Source organism: Nanorana parkeri, unplaced genomic scaffold (assembly GCF_000935625.1).
Source record: "Nanorana parkeri isolate BGI_ZX_2015 unplaced genomic scaffold, ASM93562v1 scaffold399, whole genome shotgun sequence".
Lineage (NCBI taxonomy): Eukaryota > Metazoa > Chordata > Amphibia > Anura > Dicroglossidae > Nanorana > Nanorana parkeri.
In genome coordinates, this window is record NW_017306667.1 from 487683 (window position 1) to 509973 (window position 22291).

The window sequence follows — 22291 nt, forward strand, 5'->3', positions numbered from 1 at the left end:
ACTCACAAGCCCCTTATGTGATAGCACATTTGAGGTGACAGGTTCATTTTAAGATGACATTAGGAGTCTATTAGACCCCTACTGTCACCTTTCCACTTCACTGGGGAATGACCGCTGCCTGCTGAGGCAGCTGAATGTAAACACAGTAAGCAGTGGCAGGGAGCAATAGCCAGCCTGCTATTAGCCATTTTAAATTGCAATAGCTAATAGCAAGCTGGCTATTGCACCCGCCCAGTTACATACTACCTCTGGATCCATGTTATGTTTATCTTAAATATCTAGTACATTGACAGTTCTATAAAGCCATACATAAATGACTGCCAGCTATTTTTTTGTTTAACACAAATTTAATTCAATATTTGTTTTTTTTTGGTAATTTAAAGAGCTATACTCTACTCTTCTGACCTTGTGAAGAAAAAACGAAAAAAAAAAAAACTAGCCATCCCTTTTAAAGCTAGGGTTGACTGGGAGAAAGGCAATTTCACTGACATCATAGAAACATAGAAGTGTGATGGCAGAAAAAGACCAAGTGGTCCATCGTCTTAGTAACAGTACTGGAAGTTTGTTCCAAGAATCAACTACTCTTCAACTACTACTACCACTACTCAAGCATTAAGTACTCAGTAAAATAATACTTTCTAAGGTTAATTTTGAATTTTCCTCCTGCTAGTTTGAGGCCATATTCCTGTGGACAAAAATGTTAGTTATCATCAGAGCAGGAATATAAGGGACATCTTCTAGTGGGAGGAGGTAAGAGGGGATTTTCCCTGGACTTGGATAGATTTCCTCTCACATCCTGTTTTATGTACAGGGTAGGAAGTGAGGGGAAGATTGTAAACAAGTTTTTTTTTCTGCAAGTAGCAGACATATACCTTCTTCTCACAAACCACAGAATTTGGTTTTCAGTTTATCCTAGCTTCAGGAACAATCCTCTATGGTGTGAGTAGAGCTGCAAATCAGCCATCTAGAAATGTTTGCAACTGTCACTTTTGCAGATTAGAGCTTAAAAAAAAAAAATTATGTAAATCATGAAATCTAATCTAACAGGAACAGAGACAGTAAAAAACAGACAACGGTTCTAGCCCAGGGGTGCCCACTATTTTTGTGTTAAGATCTACTTTTCAAATGATGAGCTACATGTAGATCTACCATCGAAAAAAAAAACCTTCCTCGCTCTCTCTCTCCTGGCTATCTCTCCTCACTCTCCTGGCTGTCTCTCTTTGCTCTCTCAACTGACTGTCTCTCCTTGTTCATCCCCCTGGCTGTCTCTCCTCTCTCTCCTAGCTGTCTTTCCTTGCTCTCTCTCTCTCTCTTCTGGCTGTCATTCCTCGCTCTCTCTCCTGGCTGTCATTCCTTGTTTTCTCTTTTGGCTGTCTCTCCTCACTCTCTTTCCTGGCTGTCTCTACTTGCTCTCTCTCCTGTCTGTCTCTCCTCGCTCTCTCTCCTGGCTCACCTTGCTGTATTTTGCAAACATTGTAGTGCAACAGACTGTGTAAACTAATATTCTTTGATGTAATACATAGCACCTCAACCACCAGAAAGGTGTCAGGGAGCTTGGCTCAGGAGACTCAGGCTGATAGGTAATCATGTGTGCACAGAGGAATAAATATACCAAAATGAAATAAAGGGGCCACCATTCACACCATTCGTGATCTACCAGCATCAGCTTTGAGAGCTACTGGTAGATCACGATCTACCTAATGGGCACCCCTACCTAATAGCCTATCCTCATTATCCAAAAAAAGAAAAGATTTATTAAATGGATATGCTCTTTAAACTTTTATTAATATTAGTGACTGATAAGAGTCCTGCATATCTCTATGCAAGAGAATGAATATGACCATAAATCGCATACAAAAAAATATACTCTGCTTTTTTGTTTCCATATGTCTGTGAGACATTACCTTTGAAGAACTACAGGTGATGTTAAGGTGCCAGTATGTACACTCTTTGTCACACTGTGGACACATTATGATATTTCCTCCAATGTCTGGGTCACAAACTTCTTTGCTGAAAGAGAGTTTCTGTTTTAGGGGACTTGAAACACACAAAGGTCCAGTATATTTATGAAATGTAGGCTTTTCAGACACAATAAAGAAAATGACTTGAAAGTATGGACTTGTGGAGCTCAACCAAATTTCATACAATATTAGGAGTACAATGGAAACAATGTAAAATAAACCCTGACTGGTCGCAATAACAGCATCCCCATTTCCTTTTCTTGGATTTTTATACATCAGTCTCAAGTCATTTTATTATCAAAAAGCTATTTTGATCAGTAAATTTATATACAGTAAACAATGTGTACTTTCACCTCGCATCCCGTGCAATTGCGTTCCAAGAGGCATTGGAAATAATGACCACCAACATTCACACCATAAAGACAAGAAGCAACTCAAAGCTGGAAGATTTAAAGCTGCCAAATATTCTATCTAAAGGGATTATTTTAGTTTACCAAAATGTTAGTATATATTTCAAGTATTTTGTGCTTGTTCTCCATTTTAATTTTTATATTTTCTATACCGATTAGAAAACTTTCACTCTACTTGTCATCAGTTTATCGGAGAATGTGATCACCATTCAATGCTTAGTGACTGTTTAGATAACTTTTGTGCCTTAGAAAAAAAAAAAGTGTAGTTGTTTAAGACACGTCAAACCAGATCCATACAGTTACACAGAGAGAGAAGCAGTAAAACACAGTCACTGTACAGTTCCAATAATCAGGCAGAGTCTGTAAATGTAATAACCAAACATGGCTGCCGCCATGTACATATAAAATTGCAAGTTGCATGCAAAAACAAGGCTTTAAAGCTGGGTTTACATTATAGTGTGATAATGTGTACTTTACTGCTACTGAATGTGATGAGGTCTCTGAATTCTGAATGGTATCCTGCTGCACTGGGGTGCCATTCTGAATGGCACCTGAATGCACTTTCACAATGCACGGTACTACACTACCATGCATTGTGGACACAGGTGACAAAAAAAACCCCCTAACTTTAACATCAACTCGTGTCATAAAGTGTTAACACGCAAGGATTACTGCACCACAGCAGAAACAATGGAATTCATGGGCCCTAGAAGCTATCTGATATGAATGAATATTTAAATTAGCTGGACACTTACACACACACATATAAATAAATGGCAGACTATAATTGCTTAAGACACAGACATTAACTGATAGTTGTATATGATCATTTTATGTAAACGATGGTTGCTCTGACAAGTACATGTGTATCATTTGACAGTCTACATCAGTGCATGGAGGAGATAAAGTGAACATCCTTGGTGATTGTATTATACTGGAGATAATGTTAAGTTCTGTTAACTTCTGAATAAATCCTACAATACAGAAAAAGCTACCATTTTATTAAAGAAAACGATATTATGTAGACACAGGCCAGGAACACATCCAAGCAACTCCATCATAAAATACCGTAGAACTGCTGGCACAATCACATTTAAAATTAACTCCAAATTTTTAAGTGAATTGTTTAACTTAATAAGAACAGCTGTAAAACACACTTGTATTAATTTTTTTACAATAAAGGTTTCTTTTAGCTGCAATAAAAAAAAGTTATATATAGGCAGTATGTATATGCAGAGCTATATTTTAACTGCACAATCCCTCTGTTCAGTGTGTATATATATATATTTTTTTTAATTTTTATTTAGGCAGTAAGAACTTACTGGACCTATTTTCAGTGATAATGCCAAGTTTCCGGTGCTCAATATATTTACGTAAGTGTAAGTTTCATGCTTACCTCCAGGTGCAGGATTCCTGAGATTTATAGCCATACAAGAAACATGCAAGTCCCACTATTGCTGCCAGGATCAACATGCGGGTATAGAAACCCAGCCAGGCAAAATAGATTCCAATTTTTTCACCGTAGTATTTTCTGTAGAATGAAAAAAAAAAAAAAAAGATACAATTGTTTTTCCTATGTACCATGCTATACCTCAGATTTAAGAAGACAGATACAAGACTATGAACTGAACTCATAAAAAAAAAAAAATATATTACTGGAGCACAGCATTTTGGTAGAAGAGTATTTGGATGCAATCGGTCTGTAAAAAAACAAAAAAAAAACCATGCATACTTGCACTGTATGTAAAGTTCTCTCAGCAGAGCTCAGCCCTCAGTTCCTCTTTAGGTACTGCACTCAACACAGAAAGACCAATCAAGCATTCACAGTGAACCTGTTCTTTGCTTATACTGGGCAAAGTACCAGGATCACTTTACTGTGTGGGCATATAATACAGGCACATGCCTTCCACTTGCTCCTCCATTCTGCTGCAGGCCAGTCCAGGGATTACTCAGTATTTCCAGGTGTAAGGGAACACATGAAACTCCCACGACACACACATGCAAAATGCAGTATCAACTGGCGGTCTAAAGTGCCGTCATGCAAAGGTGAGCAGAGTATGTAAGTCTTGACTTTGCTTAGAAAGTCACAACTTACACTGGTTCCTCAGGTGGGCAGGCAGCACAAATGATGGCAGTACAGAGAGTGGATACTAAGTACTTGCACCTTATGCCACAATAAAGAAAGTCTATTACTGAACATAATGAGAAAACTAGAAGTCCGCTTTAACCTAGCACAAGAACAACGGCAAGCTATTTAATGCTCTGTAGGTTCTAACTCAAGATCATTACACATTTTTATGTAAATTGCATAACAATCTACACTCCTGCATTTTTAAAGAGTCACTCATCTCTAATCACTGTGGAATTTTTCATAAGATGTTTTCAAGTATAGTTTAGAGAAGGGACTGAAGAAGTAGCATAACACCACCTTTTAAAAAAAAAAGAAATCTGCTCCTGTATTTTGCATTTATTTTTACATTTGCCAAAATGACTTACAATTTTATTAATGATTTGGAATTTTAAAAGAATTTGTTGAAACTGTCCATTTTAAAATAAATCTGCAAAGACAGAAATATGAGAGGTGTTTTTGAAGGTGCAGATTAAGTGGAAGATAAAATGCAATATGAAAATAGATATGGATTCTTGGGTTCTTTTAAGTGACATCAATATGATTTGTTTACCATGGCAAATGAAACCATGGACATGACAGCAGTACGGAGGGAGAGTTATTGCTTCACGGTATAAAATAAAATTAATAGATTTTAGTCAGCAAAATAGGAATGTGTCTGCCTGAGAAATTAACGGTTTAGCATTTGCCTTTTCTCCATACCTTACAAGATCTAAAGGCTGCAGCTTGTAAAAGCTAAGTGGGTGAGCCCATTCTCTGTACAGCAGGTATCTTTCGTTGGGGCATCTTGCATCCTCTGACTTGACATTAAATCTACACTGCGGAATACATACAAATGTTATATGCACACTCAAAAGCAGGGCAGTTAAAAAAAGGAACAATTTAAGGGACAGCTAAATGTAAAGTTGGTAATAAGCTAGAATACTTGCAAGCTAATAGTGAGTGTGAAAGCTGAACTCTAGACAAACAGCTAAATATACGGTTGGAATACATACTAGTTTTGTGAATTGTCTTAACTTTTCAAATATCTGAAATTCTGTTTAGCCACACGTGGGATCATTCTGCTAGCTACTGTAGGTTTCTGTCCTCACTTATCGCCACTGTATTTAAGCAATACTATACTACCTAGCCAGCAGATCACCCTCAGCCTACTGAGTAGCAAATTGATAAGCCCATCCGTGTGCCCCAACCCCCTCCTCTTCTAAGCATGTCTAGAAAGTACTGACAGTACTGTTCACAGCAATAGAGCCATGATTGGCTCTTTGTGATGGTGCCATCTCTTCCCAGCCTAATTTCTGCTGTCCAAGGGATTACAGAAGGTTGATTACAACTTCAGGTGCTTCACAGTTCTGTATGTAAAATATATTTATTGATTTTAAGGCATGCATAACTGGATTGAATTTCGCTTTTCCGATATTTGCCTGAAGTTTAGAATTACAATTTGTATTATATTAAAACATCAAACAACTGTTACTGAGAGGATAACCAAAATAAACAAAATGCATAAGATATGTGGAAGATTTTTAAAATTATTAAAGCATGCAAAAGTCCTTACATCATGAAGAGGAAATGCTGCCTTATAAATATTGGAATCCAAAAGTTTGTTAATGCCAAATTTTTTCACATTTTCCTTCACCGCATATTCAACCCGAGAGAGTATAAAGTGGACCTGCAAGTAAAATACACAAGGCTGAAAATGTCCAATATAATGAAGTTTTAGAACAAACGTCTTTCCTGTCTGTGATATGGTGCAAGGATTCGTTTTCTTTAAACATATTACTAATATTTGTCAGGCCACCACTGTCACAGGCCTAAAACTAGCCACAGATATGAGATTTCATCCTCTGATATGGCTAGAATTAACCAATGTAACAGACAAAGGCTCAGTTCATAATTCATCTAATGGTTTTGTATGTTTCAGGGCCTATTCACACCAAAACTGGATCGAAAAAGTAAAAATCAACAGAGACTTGAAATTTGAACCTCCGTTGACTTTCACTGCGTTGTGTTGCCTTTTTTTTTTCTTGTTTGCCAATGTTTATCTTAATTAACATATCCTAAGTGGACAAACTATGTTTTTTTTTAACTTCAGTTCCGTTGCGATCCGTTTTTGTCATGTTACGTTATGCTGTGCTGAAAAAAGTAGAGCATGCTTTTTTTCCCCAGTGCACTGCAATGCAACAAAACAGAGCAGAGCAAAGCGATGTGAGCTGGTCCCATTTACACCCACATATTTTTCAGGTTACCTTCGTTTGGCACTGCTGACATCTATTAAAAATTGAATGCTAATGGATTCGGTGTGAATGAGCTCCTTAAAGCCTAACCTCAGCCAAAACTGTTTTTATTGTTTGACAAAATCTTTCAGGTTTTTACTGCCATCTGTAACCACATCGGAGAGATTTCTCTTTCCAGTAACATGAAGGATAAGAACAGACTCTGGGCAAGGTGGCAATCGAGGAAAGTGTCAATGTCTTTACAAAGGAGTGCCCTTTGTACACTCCAGTGCCAGTGCTCCCCCACCAATCCTTTCTTCAGCGTAGCCCACGACAACACCTGGCACTTCCTGTTATGGGTGAGCATGTGACCTCCTCCCTTGTGACAGTGCTGGGGCTAGCAGTCAATTGCTCACCCTTGGGTCTAGCACCAGGCGGCAGTGGTGTTTTTAGTGCCACCTGCTATAGAGGAAATCAGGGGGGCCCTTCACTTTGCCTTGAATGAAAGGGCAAGTTAGCACTGTCTTTATCAGGAACAAACTACTATCTGAAGATGTCCATTACAATAAATAGGAGGATAATAATAATACTACTACTACTACTACTAATAATAATAATACTACTAATAATAGGATTACTACTAATAATATAACCTATACAAAATAAAAGATCTACAGTAATATCTTTCACATAAAGTTGATTTCTTTTCTTTTCATGTTTATCATTATTATTATGTCAATGCCAGTAAACTGTTCTTGTTTATATATATCTTACTTGAGTTTGTTCTTTTTATAATCCAAGTTTCCTGAAACACTTAACATTCCATAAATAACAGACAAGGTAGGAAAGTTGGCAAGAATGAACATATTCTAGGGTTAAATCCTGAATGAATAAATGAGTATATATAAAAGTATGTAGCACATTTCCAACAGTTCAAAATTTAGAAGGTGTGTCTTAATCACTGACAGTGGACCTATACTGATTTATATACATTCTCTGTCATATGTAGACTAGGAAGCCTACGTCCTGAAATATCAAAAGAGTAACAGAAAATTGTAAAGGGATGATAAGTTGGAATAGGATAGGCTTTGGTTACTTACAATGCGACTTCTGGTTGCTGGCGTGAAAAAGGCTTCTCTGTCCCGGACATAAAAATCATCTACACGATCCTTTTCAAAGGGGGCTGTGAAGAATTCCTGTTCTGGTTTTATCACATCTTCACTCACGCGAAAGATTCTTGTGAACAAGTTAAAAGCTGAACGTCGTTGCCTTAGATCATTTGGTTGTATAGGTAGCTTGATGTGCATCACTTCTGCGTAGGTACACAGGACTTCCCATGGTGCATGCACCTTTACAAACACCAATCCCTCACCGGCCACCTACAGTGACAGACAAACACAAACGTTGCCATTTAACTTTTTTGTAAGAATAGGAAATCAGAGTACATTGATCAAGGCTGCCTCCAAAAAATATAGGATTTAATGCAGGGGTGGACAAATGAATATGGAATTCTCAGGAGCCAACATAATTTTTTTATGATCCAGCTCCACTGACAACAACTGGACAAAACCACAAAAGTTAGGCATCTAGGTGTAAAGCTGACCATACACTGCTCTATTTTTTTGTCCAACCCGTGGGCTGAACAAAAAAAAACATAAAAATAGAGCAGATTCCTCCATTAATGCTACAAGCAAGTTGATCTGAAAAAAACAGCAGGGATTTCTCGAATACCTGAACAGAGCCAGCAGCTCATTGGCTATTGGCTCTGTTCATACAAAGATTTTCCGACTGTCTCTTTCGATCAGCTAATTGAGGAATGCTAACCGAAAGGGTGCAGACAGCGGCACCCACTGTGCGAATCCTTGAGGAACCGGGCAAAATTTGGACAGTGTATGGTTACCTCAACATAAAGTAGAGATGACTCTATAGATGTGAAATGCAAACCCGTGAAACCCAGGAAGATAGAATACCAACCCTAGGACACAAGCTCTTTAGAGATGATGGCTGATTTTATGGATATAAACATTTCAGTCTGTATCATTTCAGAAAATTCTAGCCTACCAAACACCCAATTCCACCCTCTGGTAGGGACTGCCAAAAATGATGCTGCATGCCTCTGTTGCAAATGTTCTCAGTGCTACAGTTCCCAATACCACATTATAAATTGATAAGAAATGATTTCATACGACTTATGGCAACCTTCTCAGTCAACTTGCCCTTTAAGTTAATTTGACCAGACTACAAAAGTGCTAAAAGGCTAAAAAATAATGAAGCACGTAACAGTGTCAATTTTCAACTAAATCTCATAACTTTGTAAGGGCTCGCTTTCACTGGCATTCTATTCAATCACTAGATTTGCTATTCAAATGCAAACGCATGTATTTGAATGGCAAATGCATCATTTGAGAAGAATAGGCTTCCCTGCAGTTCAAGTGCTCTTCAACAGGATATGCTGCATCCACTATAACGCAGCACAATGCAACACAAAGCAGGTCAAAGGCAGCCTCTGAACTGCTACGTGTATTGCTCAATTAAAGTCAATAGGATTTTGCGGACCTGCGTTTGATGTGCATTCCAAAGAGCATGTCAAACGCAGGTAAACAACGCCTGCTGCCCCAAACCCTAAAGCCCATTGGATCTTAGGCCCAGGTTGTTCTGCAAATCGAGAAAGCCCTTCATCTCCTGGTGGTATGCTCCACTTCCCATCACTGAATTGTCAAATGAAACCTCACTACACAGTAGGGACTCTAGAATTTGACAGAGTAAGGATGGGAAAAAAGGCCTGAATCTTGTCTTGAAGTGAAGTCTGAGCCCCTGTATACAGTCCCAAGATCCAAGGAACTCTACAGGACACAGGAATCCATTTAAAGAATAAAAGCTCTAATTCACCAATATTTTTTTTGTATCTTATGATAATGTCATTTAGGAATATAAATACTGCTAGATTTGTAATTCATCTTTTACCACAAGGGGCATTTACCTGCTGACAGCTGGAATTGCTTAAAAATAATTTTCCTGACACCAAACATGGCAGCATACAGATGGGTATGGCTCTGCCCCCAGCCCATTCATATGCTTCCATGTTTTGGCTTTAGGAAAGGAAAATTACTGATAGGCAACTATACAATGTTCACTTTTCCTGACACCAAATATGGCAGCATACAAATGGGCTGGGGGCGGAGCCATACCCATACGTATACTGCCATGTATTGGTGTCAGGAAAGGAAAATTACCGATAGGTAAGTATACAATTTTACGTTATTTTATCACCACCTCAAATGGCTCCTTTTCCCGCTTCCATTAGCAAGCACCTATTAAAACTCACAGGTAACCTCTAACCTAGTGTTAGTTTATGGGGGTAAAAATATGTTTGGATCTTTTTCAATACTTGAATTGTCTTTTCCAATACTTCAGCACCACTGTTATTTGAGCCAGTTGTTAGGCTAGGCCAGTGTTATTTTCAGGCAGCTCTGACAACTACCAGTCACCATTTAAAGATTAATTTAAAAGTTGCTCCACTGCATTTTTTAAACAAACACATCAATGGAAAACAATATGGTTATAATGGAAATCTAAACATAACATTTTCAACAGTTCAGTTTAATCACATATAGGTATTTTCCAAATATACAGTAAATATTATGTAATAAACAAACACTATACTGTTTATATATATATATATATATAGTTTTATTTTTTTTCTAAATATATTCAAATATATTTTGAATTTAGAAACTGTCATGGATTCAAAAACTTACAGATCTGGTGGCTTCCAGCTGTAAACCATTTCTCATGAGATTTGACTCATAAGCTTGTCGCTTTTTCTGGAACAAAAAAAAAAAATGTAGTTGAAAAGCAGAATAGATGAGGAGAGTCTCTAAATATACAAAAAACATTATCTTTTTTTTCAGCACGACAAGGCAGTGCAACACAGGAGCAATGTGGAATATTCACAAAAAAAACCTTTTGTCATGAATTCTCCCCTCTGCTGTTAAAAGTAGCATTTGACAATATAAAATGTAGCATTTCGTCAATATAAAACATTACCCTCAACACTTCTTACTGTGTGTTTTGAGTGAAAGTCTTTGGTAATTCTTTGCAAAACCACTCAAATTTTGAAAACATAACTTTTGTCAGGTTTCTCTCAGTACAAGTGCACATTAATCATTATAATCCCCAGGCCTTTTTCTCTCTAAATCCCCTTAAAGCTGAACTCCAGCTATAAAGATTTATAGATACTCACATTGGTCCAGCATGGCACAATGTACATATGGTACATAAGGAAGCACTTCTCATTGGTCATTGTGGCCAGGTGACCTTGCTGACCAATGAGCGCCCGCCGTTTGCGAGCATTATGCCGAATGCCAACTGCGGGCCTGAGATGCAGCGTACAGACCACACACAGGCTGCTGGCCGGGGGGATTTCTCTCATTTCTCACATTTTGTAAAATGTGTATTACTTCTTTATCTTAAGTAATAACAAAGTTATTACCAAATCAATAGGCCTTTAGCAGGAATTGAGTGTACATGAGTGGCAGTCAGTCCCTGTTCACACGTGGGCATTTTGACGCTCAAAGTGCAACAAAACTCTCAGCACTAGAAATCCCATTTATTTCTATGGCCCTTAATCACACCTGAGAGTTTGGTCACAAGCTGTAAAACGCAGAACGCTGGAAAAGATACATTGCATTTTTCGGGCAGATTACAGCGCGTTTGGCCGCATAGACTTCAATGGAAGAGCATGAAAACATGCGACAAGTGTTTTGCACATTTTTGTGTGCGTTTGGGCGCATGTGTGCTCATTCACCGCAATGCATTCACTGCAATCTGCTAATAAAATGTGCATTAAATGTGTAAAACCGCAATAAACATGCTAAAACAAAAAGCACGCTATGTGCACGAAAACTCTGAAGCCTAGGTTTGAACGAAGCCTAAAAGTGCTTAAGCTCATTAGCAATCACATCCCTGTTCAAAAAGTCCCTGTTCACACCTAGGCTTTTGACGCTCATAGTTAAATGCGACAAAACTCTCAATACAAGAAATCCCATTTATTTCAATTGACCCCGTTCACAGTGTTCTGTCGCAAGCTGTAAAATACGGAACGCTGGAAAAAGTACATGAGCTTTTTTATTTTAGTCAGATTACAGCATGTTTGGCCGCACAGAGTTCAATGGAAATGCCTGGAAACGCTCAACACAAGCATTTTGCACATTTCTGTGCGCTAAACAAAACATGCACTATTGTGCGTGAAAACAATGACACCTAGGTGTGAATGGAGCCTTAGAATCTGCGCAGGTATTAGCATCAGTCTGGTGTGGGCCATATACAGTGCGTTCCAGCATGATTCGCTGCTGGGGCGCACTGTATCATATCCCAGCTGGCTCCCTGTGTTCAGGGGCGGGAGGGGACATGGTGGTGCATTAAAGTCCGTCACCGCAGCCACTCCCCCCGCTGTAAGCACTATGTTTTCTGATCGCACTGGACCAGAACGCAGGCATTGTTTTGCCACACGTTCTGGTGCGAGCGATCACACTTCGGGCGGGGGCAGTGGCTGCGGTGCCATTGTCTTCAATGCACCGCCACTCCCCCTCCCGCCCCTGAACGCAGGGAGTTGGCCCGTTGTGATACAGTGTGTTTCAGCAGCAAATCGCGCTGGAACGCACTGTACATGGTGTGCACAAGCCCTTTCTTATACCTTAAAGCCCAACTCCAGGCTGCCACCCACACTGCAAGGGTTAACTGATGGCTTATAAAAAACTGTTTTGTTAACAATCCCAGTGATTGCCAACCGAAGAGTTAACAGAGCTGTTTTTCATAGCCTTCTTATGGTCACGGGCAGTGTGGGTAGGTACTATTTATCGAAGGGGTTAATAGTGTTATTGATCTACAGGGGATCTTTGAATTTTGTATAATTGCTGGTTTATACCTAGGGGACAGGAAAAAGCAGTTTTATTTACCTGATCCCTGCTTACCAGGCAATCTCCTCTTCTACCTCTCTACTTCGGCTGTGAGCTGTCCTTCGACATTCTCATATACAATGCAGGGCTATGGAGGTTGCATTTTAGTTGATATCAGCAGTCCTTACACCACTGGGCAGAAGGGGAGAAGAGGCTGCGAGGACCGATGTAGCAGCCTGGAGGGAGACGCCTGGTGTGGGGATCAGGTAAGTAAAACAGCTTTTTTTCAGGCGAAGTATATTTTCTGCAAGCACAGAAAAGACTTGCTGATCCTGACAGATGTCCAGTGTCCGCGCAACATCCTGTGCACTAAACTGAAATCAGCCTTCCCAGTTTTGTTCTGCAGACTACAGAACAATCCGCCCCTATGTTAAAGAGTTGAAGAGTGAGGGAGATGTTTGAAGTCCAAACCAGGTAGAAGCAACCTAGGCTGTTAATGCAGTTGTCCTTGGCCTGCAAGGGCTACCTGCTTGTTTTTGCCTAGGGAGCAGGAAAAGAATACTAATGTAGCTAACAAATCTAGTAAACTGCAATATTTTAAATTTTTGTTTGTGGCCTTGGATAAACTATAACCCTTAATGCCTTGTTCGCACCGAAAGCGCATGCGTTCCAGAGCCGTAGCTTCTGGAACGCACCGCGATCGTTAAGAAACTTCTCCGTGTTTTGGGGCGAGAGGGGGCGTGGCGGTGCATTGAATTCAATGCACCGACACGCCCCCTCCTGCCCCAAAACGCGGGAAGAAGTTTCTTAGTGGTCGCGGTTTCGCTTTTGGTGTGAACAAGCCCTTTCACACCGAAAACACTTTCGGTGTGAACAAGCCCTTACGCCAGTTCCCCAAAGTCCCAAGTCCCATTCCCTCCTGTGTTTGTTGGGGCAGGGATTGACAATTGTAGATTTCAACTGTAGGATAAACTCGGGGCGATATATAATAGCAACTCAGAAGTATAGAGTGCAGAGGTGATTAAGGAGTTGAAAAGAGGTAGGGCCAAATGCATGTCACTGGCACATAGGAGGTCCTGTTTTTTGCCTGTTCCCTTGTATTGTGAAATGCTCTATACATAATTTTAAAAACATGCATTTCTTATCCAGAGATTACTCTAGTACATCAGACACAACTTAATACGTGTGGAATCTGTAATGGGTTATAGGTTTGAATGATTTTAATGTGTATGTAGCTGCATTCATTAGTCTACCATAGAACTTGCAAGCAGATGCACAGTAGACCAGCCTTTCTCAACCATTGTGTCGTGGCATGCTTAGGGGTGCCTCAGCATCATGCCTTTCAATGGTGCAGGCAGGCTTCTGATGTGAAATTACTGGGCTCTAATGGGAAGGGGGCTTCTAGTGTGAGAGGGGAACTCTGATGTAAAAGGAGGGAGCTCCTGATGTAAAATGGGGCTCCTAATGCAATGGAGGGCCTGGTGTGAACAAGAACTCCGATTTGAAAGGGGCTCTAATTATTATTATTATTCAGGATTTATATAGCGCCAACAGTTTGCGCAGCGCTTTACAATATAGGGCAGACATTACAATCCAAATACAATTCAAGACGGTAAGGAGGGCCCTGCCCCTGAGGGCTTACAATCTAAAAGGAAAGGGGAAGTGATACATGAGGAGGGAGCTGCGTGGGGATGAATTGTTTGAGAACGTGATGGTTGAGCGGTTAGGTTGAGGTGGGATAGGCTTCCCTGAAGAGATGCGTCTTTAGGGATCGCCTAAAGGCAGTCAAGGTGGGCAACAGACGGACAGGTTGGAGTAAAGAATTCCAGAGGATGGGAGAGACTCTAGAGAAGTCCTGGAGGCGAGCATGGGAGGAGTGGACAAGGGAGCTGGAAAGCAGGAGGTCTTGGGATGAGCGGAGCCGACGGTTAGGTAATATGAAGGTGGGTTCCTGATTTCAAGGCAGGACTCTGTGTGTTTTTGCATGGGGCCCCCCTTTAAATCCATACCAGATCCCTATCTGGGATAAGTTCAAAAAGTTGAGAAACGCTGCTGTAGACTACAACACATAATTCAATCATGGATGGCCACCATTGCTGATCTGCTGAAAATGCAAGTTGTCTGGCTTTAGTACATTATTTTCTCTGATACAGAAAAGTAGGCAGATCAGGAAAGTCAGGAAGTAAGGAATCCTTATCTCCATTAATATTCTTGGTTAGTATCGCAGCAAAAAGGGTCATGACAACCAGGCAGAATGAAACGTTAGCAATGGCAGCCTCCGTGCGCTTTTCATAAGTTTGGCTAAAACATTCTTTCCAGTTTGGTTTGGGTAAGAGAAAAGAAAATACTGCAGCATTCCAACAGCCAAAAGTTGTTCAGTAAATATTACCAGACGTAAGCAAACCAGTCCATCCAGATTTTCCATACAGGTGTTTTGTGTTGCAAATGACAAAACACAGACACTGCCTCACACAATGCACAATTCACAGCCAAACAAAGCTATGATACAGATATAGAAAAGCTGGCTGACTGCTTTCAAATGTCACCATACCACAATTACCAAATGTATTATTAGTTGTTTAGCTCTTTAAAAAGGAGAACTATGAGGCGAGTGAAAATCACTCATCCTCATAGTTCGAGCCGACCTGTGACAATGAAACTGTCACACGTTGGCTCAATAGATCAGGAAGTGAGCGAACACATACCGTCGCTCACTCACTTTCCGATCATCTCTCTGCAGAGAGCGGTGATGGTCAGTCACGGCTCCTTGCAGGGATTCTCCCCCTCCCCTGTCCGATTCTCCAGTGCTGAGGCGGTGGGTACAGCTGGCTTTGCCTCTAAATAGGCAGAGCCCGCTGTCATTCATGCAGCTGGGTCGATCGACAGTAATGTCGGGATCCATCCTGGCTGCATGGCGGTCTCAGTATACCGCGAGCTGCAGCTCGCGATATACTGAGCTTTGGGTCACGGGAGGAGGTTAGTATATGTCCTCCTATGACCCTTAAGAGAACTATGGGGAAAAACACTTACCCCATAGTTCTCTTTTAAGTGTATGGCAGGGCAAAACAAAGCATTTGCAATACATGCACATTTTCCCACATTCTACTCTTTTAAAATCCCTGCAAGTACAGGAAAATACCTGTTGACCTGCACCAAATACATTCAGCTACTAAGTCCTGCTGTGAGCAGACAACACACAGTTGTGTGGACCGAGTGGTTTTAGCCCTGCCCAGTTGCCTTTTGCCAAACTACTGAAACCTCCCCCTATTCTTTTCCCAGCAACATAAAGGCTAAATTGTTCTGTAATCCCAAGACAGAAGTGGGAGGACTAATTAGGCCCCTTGAGATAACAGCAGAAATGTGCACAAGGCAACTCTGGATTTCTGGCATGACTAACAGGTATTTATTTGCACTTATCAAACAGATATAGCAAAACAATTGAAATGGTATATTTAACAGACTAAATGGCAGCAAAGCAGAAGGTCATTGTCAGGGTTTACCTAGACTTTAAGCTGAAACCAAAGCTTTATGTAGGATGATACACAAAATTGTAATGTAGTCATTCTGCATAGTTGTGACCATTACTGAAGTCTTGGCTGTATCTACTAGAGGCAAATTCCTTCAGCTGAAATACTTTCTCCCCTACTTGATTGTCTCTCTTCTACCATTGACCAATACTATATACTTTAAAGCAGAATTCTGGGCTAAAGTGTTCTTAACCCTTGCAGTGGGGCTACCCTCACACTGCAAGAGTTAAGTGCTCATTTTTGTCTAGGTGCTAAAATAAAAAAAGTTATACACATGCGAACTGCGGAGCTGGTTGTCTGTGACAGCGCTCCCTCCAGCCTGTGTCCCCCTCCGTTGTGGCGATGGTATGTTCCTCGACATCCTCACTTTTAATACACTGTGTATTGGATGTGATGACTCGAGAATCCTTAGACTGCTGCAGCAAAGAGGGAGTGAGGCTGGAAAGACCAGTCTAAGAGCCAGCCAGCTCCAAAGATCAGGCGAGTACAACTTTTATTTTAGCACCTAGACAAAAACGAACACTTAACCCTTGCAGTGCGAGGGTAGCCCCACTACAAGGGATAAGAACAGTTTTGCTTGGAGTTCTTCTTTAAATGAACTGTATTATTTTCTATGCAGTTATTTGGTTAGATTAAAGGTCACAAACATGTACTGAGAAAATGGTTATTCAGTACCTTGAGTCTTTGACCTAGAACAAGTATGGAGATCTGACTTTCCTCTTTCACTAGTTGCATACTTGTTCTGGCTGAGTGAAAAAAAGTACCACGTATTTTGTAAAGACGCAGCTAGGTAACTAGTGTTTTCAGAAGGAGATCAGGAATCTGTATTTATCTTAGTACACCTTATTGGTGTATTAGCACAACACAAATGTTATGCCCTTTAAGGATTAGTTCCACCAAGATGTGATTCCAGCAAAATTGAAAGAAAGAAATTAGCACAGGTTGTACATAAATAGCTAAAATGTTAAAAGGGAAATTAACTGCGGATTTCCTCATAAAAGAAAAAATGTGCATGTATTAGTTTTTGCATAGTAGCCCCTACAGCTTTGCAGTGGATCACAATTTCAATGCTCTGGCTCCTGCAGATCTTTCCCCTTGTCCATGTCAGTACCTCCGTATGGAAATTCAGTAACATGGACAGGAGGAAGAATTATGTCACCACTTTTGCATTCCAGTGAGAACCAGTGGCTGAAGTAGTTTCTCCATATGCATGTAAATTAAACTAAATGTAGTCAGAAAGGTACATTTAGCCTTTAATATAGCAGTTTAAATTATATGAAAACGCTATCTCTAAAATCTCATAAGTTTTAATACATTTATTTAATATGAAATGTTTCCAGTCTTTTAAATATGAAGTTTTTTTAATTAACATAACTGATGATCCTGCCATGAAGGACTTTGTTCAGTCACTATCTTTAATGGGGTAACAACTGCTTTCAAATTGTGCTTACTAAACTATATGTGCCCCAGATTGATACTACAAGCAACCATACCAACACAATTTGTGCAGGCGTTGGCCCATTTTTGTCACTTTAAGAAGCCAGTCCCGAGCAATGTTGCTAAACAGCAGGGATGGACCACTCTCCTGCTGGGCTATTGTATTCTGGCAGCGAGGGGTGTGCATCTGTCAAAATACCTGAACAGTGACTGCAGCTGATTCTCTCTAGACACGGTTTGGCTAAAAAATTTCTGCGTAACTACTTCAATTGTCTAATTAAAGGAGGTCAGGAGGAAGGCACTGACAGGGTGTCCAACTGAACAAAATTCATCCAAGATTCACTCACAGTATATGGCTAGCTTTAGGCTGGTGTAGATTAGCAGCACTGAGATACCAAATAGGATAATAAAAGTGACCAGTATGAAAGCAACAAACATTTGTTTATGATACACCATGCTTTAGTACATGAAATGTCAGTAAGGGGTCAGATCTAATTTAATGACCATACATACATAAGGGCTCTGTACTTAGATTGGCCAGACCAACCACTGTATATACTGTACATACATACTGCGCATAATGAAACTGCAATCACAAACAAAAAGGGAGCTAAGGGGTCACAACAATCAACTGCCTGACAAAGCACAAAATCAATACAATAAAACTTGTACACACAGTATAAATTAAGTGTATACTGTGAATAACAGTCTTCAGTGAATAGAGATGTTTCATAAATATTTCTAGTTTATACAATGAGACGAAGCGGTTTATCATTCATATTTACAATTGTAGAGGTATCAGTTAGTAATCTTTAAAGTGCACATACAGTATATTCACTGCAAACAACAAATCAAAAGTTGATCTGTGGCCTCCAGACATCCAGCAGCAGAACACGCAGTGTGCAGAAACCCAAAACTGTGCCAATGAACTGTAACATCTCTAGGAATCACAAACCGACAATTATAAACTGGGTTTGGTTTAGTCATCACATGTGACAGTGGAGGTATTCTTCATCTCCTTCCTCAATTATGAAAATACAGCTACCAATTAGATCAGCATATTACTTTTTTCTTATGGGAATATTTTACAAAATTTTAGCACATCAACCCTGCTATACTTTGGCTACATTCCCAAAGCTTACACTTGTGCTTTTGTAGACATTTGTAATACACTGACATAACTAAGAATTGCAGTGTGTAAATGATTTACAAAAATTTGTGTATTAGGATGGATGTGTATGTGACATGATGCTAACTACCGCTCTCTCACCTCCCTACTCAATGTCAAGTGCCTGATTAAAAACACTATTACATGGCTTGTCCTTTTGGGTGGCTAAGCACATCAGGATGTTCAATTTGTCCCATCTCAACCTCCTTTCCTTCTTTCACCTGTGCATATGCAGGTGCCATTGTTGTGTTTAGGATAAGTATTGAAGGCAATGGTGTAAATATTACCTTTTTACAACAAAGACTCTATTCATTGGTTTGTGATGTTTTATTTGCTTTACTTATTTTTTGTATCAGCATTATTGTAGCAAGCCTTGCCAATAGCTCAAAAGATGCTCTCTACTGTATATTGGTTGTTCTCTCACTTCATTTGGCATGTAATGTCTGTATGCTGGGCTGTACTGTCACCTGTTGAACTTACTAGCAATACCTTATACTGTTTGCAGTGATCTAAATAATGAAATTTATAAAAAAAAAAAAAAAATCACATTATGGTTGCAGCCAGCCATGAAGGCAGCCAGAAGAGCCCAGACTCCTAGGTTGATCCTACTCCCATATATTTATTATATGGCAGGGCTCAAAATTTCAAGTCCTGAGCTACTAGCCAGGCCTTAAGAGTTACAATATGGTATTTTAAAAGAGAAGTATTGGGAGAGTAAAATGTACTGTTCCCAATAGTTTGAGCCGACTTGTGACACTGCAGCTCTCACACGCTGGCTCTATAGATCGAGAACTGAGCGATCACAAACCACTGATCTCTCGGGCTCACTGTCTTCTCAATGCAGAGAGCGGTGACTTTCAGGTCATCACCCCCTCCCCGCACGGGATTCCCACCTACCCTTTCCCTGTTCCCCCAGCGCTCACAGGAGAAACAGACAGGGGAGGGGGTGGGCACAGCTGGCTCTGGATTTAGAGAGTCAGGATCCTTCCTGGCTGCAGCACGGCTCTGTGCTGTCAGCGTATAATGGTAATTAGTAAATGTACTCCTTTGACACAAAAGAGTGCTTTTTTTTGGCTTTAGTTCTATTTGAAGAATGAGAACTATGCTAACATTTTCATAAATCTAATTAATTAGGTTGAAGTGTTGAGAATAAACAGTGCAAAAGATACAAAAATAAAATTTTGGATCTTTATAAATAGAGGTTGTCACAGAAGCCTTCATGTCCTGGCTACATGGAATGAACTGAAGGCCAGCCTGCACCCCACTGACTATGGACCCTGGCCTGGATTAAGGTTTTAAATTGCCAGTGGGGCTAGTACTGTATCTTGTTCCGGACCAACTCCCGTACGGACTTATTTAGCACTATGCCACCGGCTAGATCATGGACCAGCAGGACTTATTACCAATCTTATGGAAATCTTGGGCGGACATTTATGTACCATGTCATGCTGGCGCCACTAGGTCTGAACTAATTTCCACGCACCATAGGCTCCCTGCGGAGCTAAGTACATCTTCCCCCCTAAAAATCCTGCTGATGTGATCACCTTGCTTATCCTTTTATCGTTACCATATTGTTGCTTAAACTATAATTAAACCTTCTTTTGTTGCATATATCTACTTCTAGCAAGCAGTAGAGATATGCAAAAACATAAAAAAAAAAAAGAAGGTTACCAAACAGGTTATTACTTACCTGTGTCTCTGCCACTCACTCCCGTCCGAAGATCTGAAGATTCTCGAGCGTCTGTGAAGGATCATGTGGCAGGTGCATGTGCAGTAGAGATCTTCGGCCGGAGAAGAGATTAGGTAGGTCAGTGCATGTGCACAGACACCGTAGGACACAGCAGTCGGTGCTGGATCAGAAACCGGCACCAGCACTGGAGGGACTCCTGAAAACTACTGTAAAGAAGATGATGATCGGATCAAGAATAATGTAATCTTACCTGGGGAGGGGGAGCTCAGTGTGTGCTATTTGTTCAATAAAGGAATTCCTGTTTTAACCCTATATTGGTTCTGTCTGATGTTTAGGGTAATGTTTCTACATTAACCAACTCTGCTAGTTAGTTCCAGCACACAGGGAGCTAGCTCTGACGGCATATTTATTCAGGGCACAGGCGTTGCCGTCACAGAGATTCATTAAAAAAAAAAGTGGTATAGCTCTCCCAGAAATGTATCGGAAGTATTGGATGCTGAAGACTTTGCCAGAAGATTTAGAGTCTATTGCTAGGAGACATTCTTTAAAACATTTTTTTGGGAGGGTGAAAGTGAAAGAGTCAGCCTGGAAATGTCTAATAACCACATGCTAACCGCTCCCATTGTTTTGAAGGAGGGCAATCAAAATGAGCACAAGCACTTATTTGTGACTGATGCCCTCAATGCTACAACTGGCATGTCAATGTTATCCTGAAAACAGGACACTTTTCAACTGTTATCAAGCGAATTGTCACATTCCAATTATAAACTGTGCAGCAAGCAGATGTCATAACCAGGCATACTTAGCTTACGTTACATAGAACATAAAAATACAAAAGGTTAAAGTGTAAACCTGGGAGTTGTTTTTTCAACTAATGATTTGTCAATGTCACTATTGAGGTTACAAAAGATTCATAGGAAATGATATGCAGTATTTTAGATGTCCATATAATAATACATAGAGAAGCACAAAATTGGACACACTGAAATAAAGCTCCAGGGATGGCGGCAGCTGGTGGCGACATAATTTTTGCTTCATTGGTAGTAAAGACACAACCCTGTGGCAGGCTTAATTATACTCCTGAGACATGAAACAACAGCAACAAAACTCCCAGCAGCATTCCACTCTTTACCACAAAACAGCACAACGATATAATTTTAGAGCTAAACATACTCATGCTGAGCCACTACATCTTTCGATGAGAACTTTTTCACAGGTTATGAGAAAGCAGATTCTGGACATAATTCATATTTCCAGTGTGAGAAAATTAAAAACTATGCTTTGTTACATGGTTTATACTAAAAATCTACAAAAGGCCTGTGGATAAAACCTATTTATAATATAGATGTTTTCATGAGTGGATTCAACAGGCCTTCATTTTAAAGTAAACTTTTCTTTACAGAAATTCAGGAGCTTCCACTGCTGTCCCACATCTAAATAGGCTAGTTGCCTTGTTGTCATGTTAACTCGCTGGTCTGGAACCAGAGTGCTGATTAAGAAAGATGGAGAAGTATCAGAAGTCCTTATCTCCATACCAATTCCAGGTCAGGGACTCAAAATACTGAACCAAGAGCATCAGAATGAGAGGAAGAGGCTCACATTCTCCATAGCAGGGTCTTTTTGAGGTCTCCAGTATGGTTTTGACTAGTTTATTAGAACAAGGCTATTCAAAAAGCTAATCCACTGTTTAATGTGAATACATTTGTAACCAAAATGGACCTTGGGTGCAGAGAACTGTTGCAGGTAAAAGCACAGAACAATCAAGTATTGTAAATGCTTACTTGTAGCGTTTTTCATAAACATTTTTATTCCCTTATATTATGCCTTTGAACTTGCTAGCTTTGGTCTCTTCTTCAAAAA

At 40.1% G+C, this 22291-nt stretch overlaps 1 protein-coding gene across 1 annotated transcript in view; it reads right to left on the reverse strand.

The window, feature by feature from the left end:
- ANO6 (anoctamin 6) overlaps positions 1 to 22291 on the reverse strand; it is an 88983-nt gene that overhangs the window by 25403 nt on the left and 41289 nt on the right. The window contains exons 4-9 of the mRNA XM_018559481.1: positions 10471 to 10536; positions 7813 to 8091; positions 6055 to 6168; positions 5202 to 5317; positions 3768 to 3902; positions 1905 to 2010 (exon numbers count right to left, since the gene is read on the reverse strand). Of these exons, the coding sequence (XP_018414983.1) occupies positions 1905 to 2010; positions 3768 to 3902; positions 5202 to 5317; positions 6055 to 6168; positions 7813 to 8091; positions 10471 to 10536 (816 nt within the window). The remainder of the gene's footprint in view (positions 1 to 1904; positions 2011 to 3767; positions 3903 to 5201; positions 5318 to 6054; positions 6169 to 7812; positions 8092 to 10470; positions 10537 to 22291) is intronic.